Here is an 8,950-nt window from a genome sequence, read left to right as displayed (position 1 = left end):
AAATAATGCCCCTGTTTTAAAATAAATTTACATTGATATAGCATTTCAATTTTACCCTTGTTTAATCAAGTTTTTTGGACAATAATGCCCTTATATTTAAAACAAATTACAGACCAATATGGCCACCCAAATACCTCCACCGACAGCGGGCCAACCACCACAAACCATTGTCGAAAAGTTGTCGAAGTCCTTAAAAATGATCGAGATTTACTGGGAGGCTTCGGGAGGCTTCACTATGGTTGTTTCCGACCATATTTATGGCTGAAAACGGCCATATTAGGCCAGATCGATGGATCTGGCCATTAACAGCCAGATATGGGCGAGATATGGCCGTTAACAGCCAGGTCCATGGCCGTTAACGGCCATATCTGGCCTGATATGGCCAGAAACGGCCATATCGGAGCCTTGTGGTCACGGTGAGCTACTCGCGGTGACTTTCGGAGACTTCCGACGGTGGTGGCAGGGGGTGGGGGTGATTTTGTCATAAATTAAAGTTTTATATAAGGGAGGGTGTTTTAGTTAAATCTGAAATATTGGGGGTTAAAAAAATAATTCAAAAATTAATAACAAAAATTATATTATATTAATATTTTAAAAGAGGGCAATTTAGTAATTTAAATAACATACTCACCAATTTATTCCTCCTAACCAAACATATTAATATAACATACCTACCAACTAATCAAACACATTTTCCTAAAGATTTCAGTAATCTTCAAGGTAATATAAGATTCCAATAATACAACATTCCCAATAATCTAACATTCCCTGAATCAAACGCCCCCATTATGTTATTGGAATTGGAATTGGAGCGTAATAAATGAGAATATTGTTTAGATTTTACAAAATTGTATGGTTGTATTTTGAAAAATATTTAGAAAATCTCTCTACTTTAACTGTCAAGATTGTGGTTCAAGTATATATTTAAAATAAAGTGATGATGACATCATCAGTCTGACCCATTGATCGGATTGGTCCAACCGCTCGACCCAGAAACTAGGCCCTTAACTGGGTCAAGGCCCAGTCCGAGTTTCATAACATTAGCCACAATAAAAAGAAAAAATTATTATTCAACGATACATCACAATGAAAATTGCAATTAACTTTATTTAAAATATGGCATACAACAAGAGAAAAGAGAAATGTTAGGTGTTATATGTATAAAAATAAAATAAACTAAAATCCCATTTTCTTGTAAACTTTACAAAGAGTTAAAGTTTAGAATATTTACTAACTTACGCATCAATACTCCAGAAGTTGCTTTCTTCAGGTAAACATTAACATTTCTCTTATAAATTCTTATCCTCTCCAATTCTGCCTAGCTCAATGAAGCTTTGTTTTTGGTTACTCTTCTGTTCTTTATAACGTCAGGCCTTTGGTTCAATGGAAACTTATATAATTTATATGAATAACAGGTTAATATTCAGTTCATGTAAGCATTTTTGTAGTTATTATAAGGTGCTTAAGAGATCTTCAATAACTAAACACTTGGTGTTTTCAGAGAACTTGGTAAGCCTGATGATGATGTTGGATAACTTGATGAGCTTGATGCTGCTGTTGGATTGCGAGGTATCTTCTTTGGTTCTAATTTTGATAGAGATTAAGATTGTGATCATTAATCGTTAAGGGATTGTTTATACTTCAAAATTTCTCATACCATTTTGTGTTGCATTGGATAATCTGAGTTTAATTGGCAACTTATTTGCAAGTGTTAATAAAACTTAAAAGTTATTAAGCCAAGTCCAATATTCCTTGCTTAATTTGCTTTTTGAGGTTCCATTCCCACAGTTCAAGTAGAGAATAGTAACGCACTTGACTTGGCTTTTAAGTATTCTAAGTGTTCTTTTGATTTTATTAATTTAAATTATGCACGGATCCAAACCATTAACATAGAACAAATATTATCAAGGATTTGATAAAGATATTGTAATTAGAGAATTACTTTTCAAGTTTTTCATCTATTATTATTCCATGATACGAGAATTTGAATCTACAATTTTTTTAACATGATTTGAATTGGTTTGATTCGGTTTGGCTACTAATTAAACAGGTTGGTCTGGATACCCCTGTATCTATTAGATTGAACTCAAGTTATTAGAATTATTTCTTTTTATTTTTTGAACAATAGACGAAAGTAAACATAATACGTCATTTATTGCATGCATTTTATGAAGAATATTGATACCTTTTCTTTGTGGAAAGAAAAGAAAAGATTATTCTTATCTGTATAAATAAACCTGTACGGGAATACAATCATCTCCCTCTCCTGCCATTTCTCAAAACAAATCTCGGTTTCTCATATGGAAAAATGGTTGTTACTATTACTAAGAATGGTTGTTGGAGTGCTACTTCAGCTTTGGTTTGGTCTGGGTTTGTCTTGTTTTCAATCAACAATTTATTATTTATTTCTCGTATGGAAAATATGGTTGTTACCAAGAATGTTTTGAGGAAAGCTGCTTCAGGTTTGATTTGGTTTTGTTTTGTTTTCTATCAACTTGTTATTCAAATGGACATTCAAGTCAATTTGCTCCGTTACTTCAGGAATAGATCATGTTATGATTCCGCAGCAGCCATCTGGCCAGGAATTAAGCCCTCCATCTCCCGCGGGTGGTCCGCGTACTTTGCATTTTGATGTCCCAGTTCATCAAATTCCTGCACCACCAACACCACCACTGCCGTCATCGCCGCCTCCGCCACCATGGCCTCGACGACCACCCTCATCGCGACTACTACCATCACCACCATTGCCACGACCACCACTGCCACGGCCACCACCACCACCATTACCATCGCCGCCACCACCACCACCTTCGCCATCACCACCACAACATCCACCACCACCGTCGCTGCCACAACCTCCATCTCCACCACCGCCATCGCCACTGCCACCACGACCTCCACCACTACCACCACCATTGCTACCGCCATCGCCGCCACCACCACCACCATTGCCACGACGTCCACCATTGCCGCCACAACGACCACCGTCATTGCCGCCACCACGACCTCCACCACCATCGTCGCCACCACCACGACCTCCACAACTACCACCACCATCACCACCACCACCATCGCCACCACCATCGTCACCACCACCACCACCACCATTGCCACGACGTCCACCGTCGCCGCTACAACGACCACCATCATCGCCACTGCCACGACCTCCACCACCATCACCACCGCCACCACGACCTCCACTACCGCCACCACCATCCACACCACGACCATCGCCGCCACCACCACCACCGCCTCCACCACCTCTACCACTGCCGCCACCACCACCTCCGCCACCACCGTCACTGCCTCTATCACCGCCGCCACCACCTCCTGCTAAAGGTTGTTGGAAAAATTGGTATGCAATAGATTTTTTTTTTTTTTTAAGAATGTCATGCACTAGATTTATATTATTTTGTTTTCTACTTCTTTGATGAACTCACCAAACATTTGTTCCAAAACTGAAAGATGATCATGATCATGACATTCTAAACGAAATCTAGCTTGCAAAACTAAAGTAAGATCATGACTCAATAAACTAAAGTTACAAAATTAACCAAATGTTAAATCACTTTTCTGGAGATAAAAGACAACTTGTGGGACAAATTAACATGGAAAAAGATAGAGAATAAGGGGGAAAAAAGTTGTCCACCATTAGGTTTAAGTAATTTCACACAATTGAAGCTTATATCAGGGCATATTTTTTTTCTTAATTTTTTATCATTAAAATTAATTTTTGTAAATATGTATGTACACACAATTCAATTGCAGCGTTGGAGTTTTGACTTGCGGTGCCGGTATTGGATGTTTGAGGTGCTGTTCCGAAGGTTCCGAGTGTTTCAATAACTGCAATCAATGTTTTGGATGCAATTTGGACTGTTGCACTAACTGCGGTGACTGTTCGGGGGCTTTGGGTATTTTCACTGACTTACTTGATTTTTTCAGTAACCTGTTTAATTTAAATTGATAATTTATTACGTTTTTGCAGAATATCTCGCATGTTACTGATCATATAACCATTTTTTTTTGTAATAAATTGTTAATAGATAGAAATTCAATTTTGTATTTATTTTAATCAATTATTAATAGATAGAAATTCGATTTTGTTGTCTATTATCAGTATGTAGAATTATAAATTTATCAACAGGAAGCCCTTTTTTTTTTGGTAGCAAAGTTTGATTATATTAACTCATGTTACTTCATCATGCCAAACATATCTAGTTTATTGGAATTTTAATAGATTATGATCATTCTAAGGGAAGTGATTTTTCAACCGCACTTATTTTATTAATAGCCTTATGATAAAATTGTAATAAAATAATATAATAAACTTATTTTACTAATAAAAACAAGGAAGTTACCATCAAATGGAACAGATGAGAAAGAGCCAGTTTTATAGTCTTAATCAAACTAACCCATTTAGTCTTGTATTTTCTATAAGTTTTTTATTCTTCTATTTAGAAATCAAATACTTTTAACCCTAGTTAGTAAATACGAGTACGATAAAAAAAAGTACAGGTATGATATAGCAAATGGTGAAAAATACGTTTGTAAAAATTTAGTCATAAAATTCAAATACGGGAAAAATACGATATGAATATATATGGGTTTAATATAACACATTGTCAATAATACATTTTGAAAAATATGACAGTATTAATCCTGGTTTTAGCACTTTTCATGGACTACCTAGTTAAAATCAATATAGTATTACAAATACAAAGTATTTAATTCGCAAATAATACATATGTGCTGATAAAATACAACAATAATATGAATAATTCACGAATAAAACATCTAAAGCATATATTTCACAAATAATGCGGATGTGTTGATAAAATACGAAAACTCACGAATGATACGCGAATTATATGGTTAGGCGTATAATTCACGTTTTATTCCCGAATTTACTAACTACTTTTTCTTTTTTTAACTGCTTTTCGAAAGAAAGAAAAAAATTGTCCTTTCTTTACTTTCAATATTCTTGTTTTAGTTTTAAAACTATAAAAGACTGATATTTTTGTTCCTCTTTTAGTTTTTAAACTCTTAACACTATAAAAGATTACTAGCTTCTTGAACAGGGGCGGGTCCAGCACCTTTGAGTGGGTCTATCCTCAATTTTTTATTTTTTGTTATTATTAATATATAGAACTACAAAAATTGTTGTTAATATATATACCAGGCCCACTCTCGGATTTTTTAAAAATATGAATTATTATACATATATTTAGGCCCACAAAAAAACTTGTTATTAATATATATATTTCAAGCCCACATCATATAAAAAGTTTAAAACTCTTTCCACTCTTCTTCTCGACTCCACCTATTTTTTATTATTTTATTCCTAAAATTCTTTACTCTCTCATTCTCTTCCTCATGCTATTCGATGTTGAAATTTTTGAAAACTGAATTTGCTGAAGCTTTCACTACTTAATATGTCACAATTAGCTCTATTTTCTGTTTTATCAGTTTTAGGTTTGTATATTGCTCATTTTAATTTAGTTTATTTTAGGGTTAAATCATGCTCTTTTTTTTTTTTTTTTTTTTTGAAGGTTTTTTATTCTAATTTGAGGGGAAAAAACATGGATTTGTGAGTTTATTTTATGTTTTGTGTCTAAGAATGAACTTGTTTTCCCAAATAAAAACATTGACTATATTTTAAAGAACGTTATTCTTCACCCACCACTTTCCTATATTTCAAACGTCAACGTTCTGTTACTAAAAATAATTAAAAAAATTTGAGTTACTTTCTATATTTATATCAAAAAAAAATTTTTTTTTTTTTATTAATTCATATTAAAAGTCAACGCAATGTTGACTTGATTTAAGTTTTAGTTGACTTTAACTTAGATCAGATTTGGTTAAAGTAATGAAAATTTATATTATAATCTTTGGAAGCCAAAAATTAAAAGAAGGTTTTACTCAAGGTTTATTTAACACATTTACTCAAAATTTTGTTTCTCATGGATTTATTAAAGTAGGAAAGTATTGCGTTATTGCATTCTTTTCTCTTAGGTTCTTAATATTGTATTATTTTTTTTACTTAAGGTTTGGTGACTTTTTAAAGTTTTTACTAATTGTTTAGCAAACGATAACGGAGCCACGGAGGCCTCAACAAAAATCCTGGATCTACCGCTATTCGTTCATGAACCTTAATATTATTGATGTTACTGGGAATTAGCAACGAATTTTGGATCAGACACTCAAAATATTTATTACAATTCAAGCAACTATTTAACAATCATACAACAACTTCTTTAGCAACTAACTTTTTAAGAATTCTGTCGAACTTTAATTTAGAGGTTTCCGTTTCCAATTTCTTTTTTCAATTTTTTTCAAACTAGGTTGAAAAGGAACATAATTGTTAGGAAGTACCAAACAGAAATTCAGTTTGTACTTTGTACATAGTTTATGTCTCATTTAACACCTTTTCGTCCCCCGGTTCTTCATGATTTCGCAATGGGTTATGTTGAAAGTTGAAACCGTTTCGTGTCGTACCACATTCATGTCGTGTCAAATATTCTCAAACCAGAGTCATCAGTTTATTGGGTTTAATCTGTACTTCATCGTACTAAAAAAATTACATAATTATAATTTTAAACTCTCAATAAAATTAATACAATTGGTTTAATTTTCAATATAATTTAAATAAAAAAGGATTTTCTCCAGAATATCCAAATCATAGGATTGGTAGCTTTATTGACAAATTAGTTTGAATCGAAGTGTAAGCTTATAATTTGACTAAACACAATAGCTTTTAATCTGCAATTGAAGAGAATTTTCCTAAATTAATCTTTTTAGGGTGATTCAAATTGCATGGTAGGAATGAACTTTCATACGTTCTTTAGACAATATTCAATATGAACCTTCTTCAAATACTTGATAGATATAGCTGAGGGTGCGTTTGGATCAGTATTTAAATCTGAGAGTGCATTTGGATAGGGAGCATATAAGATAACATGGATAATCTTCGTTTATTTTTTAAGATTTTGGTGTTTGGTTTGCAAGTAATAAAATATTATAGGAATCTTTTATTACAAATAGTGTTTATTGTTAGTAATGTAGGGGGTAATCTGATACCCTCCCCCACCCTTGGGATTAAAATATTATCGGGTAATCTGATTTTTATACTTATTTTGCCCTTAACTAAAAATCATTTTAGACACAAATGCCTTCAAATGTCTACCAAATAACAATTACCCAGCCCCCCTACATTTGAGAAATTAGCTAAAACACCCCAACCACAAAAAAAGTTTAAAAGTTAACAAAATACCCTTAGTCACCCAAAACCATCGCCGGTCGTTACTCACCACCGTTAGTCGTCAACGTTAGTTGTCACAATGGTGCATGACCAGCAGGATCTAGTCAATCGTGCGTCGGTAAGGGCTTTTCTGGCCAAAGATCTGACCTTTTCATGACCAGATCTGTGACCGTTTCACGGCCACATCTTTGGCCGTGAAATGACCATAGATCTGGCCATGAAATGGCCATAGATCTGGCTGTGAAACGGCCATGGATTTGATATACATGGCTGGAAATGGCTTTTCTGGCTCACGGTCAGCCATATACAGCCAGTCATGCATCATTCCTTCGACTGTCGACGGCGGCCTATGGTGGTGGCTGGCTGGCTGGCTACCGGCAATTGCTTTGGGTGGGTGGGGATGATTTTGTTACAAATTAAAGTTTTATATAGCTGGGGTGTTTCAGCAAAATTTCAAATGGAAGGGATTAAAAGAAATTATTCAAAAAATAATATTATGTTAATATTTAAAAAGAAGGGCAATTTAGTAATCTATATAACATACCCTCCCATTTATCCTCCCAACCAAACATATTATTTGTAATGCCCATATCGAGATACGTAGCTTTACTTATGCCTTAATACCCTTAGTTGAATTTTGTTAAAGTTATCTTGAACAAGTGTGAAAAAATTCCCTAAAATTTCATTAGGGGCAAATGGTCTTTTCACTCATAATTAGTTGAAAAAGTGGGGAATGAAAAGAAGTAGAATAACATGGAGAAGTTAATAAAAATAAGGGCATTATGGTAATTGACTAAGGGACATATATGGAGTTTCATAGAAAGTACAAGGGTAAAATGAGAAACTATAAGTAATATTTTGTTATATTAACAGTTAAAAAATAAAACCCTAGCCATTCTTCCCCTTCCATTCACGCCACCTTCCACCCAAGTTCTCTCAAATTTCTTCAATCATTTTTCAAGGAAATTCATAGATCTTGGTTTATTTGTAGTGGAATTTCAATCACAAGCATCCTTAGGTAAGATCCTTGCACTAAGATATAAGATTAAATTTCTAAAGTGTTGAATTCTTATAGTACCAACATCGTGGTAGCCCTCACTCTGGTCATCTCCTCCTCTCACGTCGTCGGGATTGGGCGTCAAATCGTCCTCCTCCTCTCTCTCGTCGCAAGACTCGCGACTCTTCTCCACCATTGCAGCAGATCCGTGAGTTGGGTTTCAAGATCGTTTTATTGTATCTTCCAGAAAAGATGCAAATTGTTTGATGTTTGGGTTTCAAGATCCGTGAGTTGGGTTTCAAGATCTGCTTTTATTGTATCTTCCAGAAAAGCTGCAGCTTGTTTGATGTTTGGGTTTCAAGATCTGTTTAAATTCGTGAGTTAGGTTTCAAGATTTGTATAGTTTAGCTGATTCGTGAAATCTCTGTCTGTATGAAGTATGAACAGTAAATGATGAGGATTTTTGTGCTTAGAGTTAGTGAATTGCAGATTTGCAAGCACTGTTTTTAGAGTAATAGCTGTCCGACGTCCCTGTAAATGTGGGTTTGAAATGAAGCTGTTTGCCTATTTCACAAAAAGAATTCTAAATGTGTATGCATATGCTACAAAATTGGAGCCATGGTTCAAATTTAGAATTCTGTTTATTCCATGTCCTGTACAATTTTAAAATATAGGAATTTTGGGGGTGTGAACTA

The 8,950-nt window shown here is 34.4% G+C and overlaps 1 protein-coding gene across 1 annotated transcript; it reads right to left on the bottom strand.

Moving 5' to 3' along the window:
• Nucleotides 1-2,644: 2,644 nt before the first annotated feature.
• Nucleotides 2,645-8,451, bottom strand: LOC116114128 (glycine-rich cell wall structural protein 1.0-like). Its single transcript, XM_031400283.1, has 3 exons — nucleotides 8,337-8,451; nucleotides 3,441-3,509; nucleotides 2,645-3,330 (listed from the first exon to the last, which is right to left on the bottom strand). The coding sequence occupies exons 1-3, from the start codon at nucleotides 8,449-8,451 to the stop codon at nucleotides 2,645-2,647; spliced, it is 870 nt and encodes a 289-aa protein (XP_031256143.1).
• Nucleotides 8,452-8,950: the final 499 nt, after the last annotated feature.

This window comes from Pistacia vera, unplaced genomic scaffold (genome assembly GCF_008641045.1).
Source record: "Pistacia vera cultivar Batoury unplaced genomic scaffold, PisVer_v2 Contig700, whole genome shotgun sequence".
NCBI classification, from domain to species: domain Eukaryota; kingdom Viridiplantae; phylum Streptophyta; class Magnoliopsida; order Sapindales; family Anacardiaceae; genus Pistacia; species Pistacia vera.
Note: the sequence above shows the minus strand (reverse complement) of the source record. Positions and strands in the feature narration are given on the sequence as shown.

Coding starts and splice junctions, on each gene's coding strand:
- LOC116114128 (XM_031400283.1), bottom strand. CDS start 8,451: ATGGTGGAGAAGAGTCGCGAGTCTTGCGACGAGAGAGAGGAGGAGGAC. Junction 3,510..8,336: donor TGAGGGCTACCACGATGTTG/GTACTATAAGAA, acceptor ATCTTACTTTAG/TTTTGCAAGCTAGATTTCGT. Junction 3,331..3,440: donor AGTTTTGGAACAAATGTTTG/GTGAGTTCATCA, acceptor AACCTTTAGCAG/GAGGTGGTGGCGGCGGTGAT.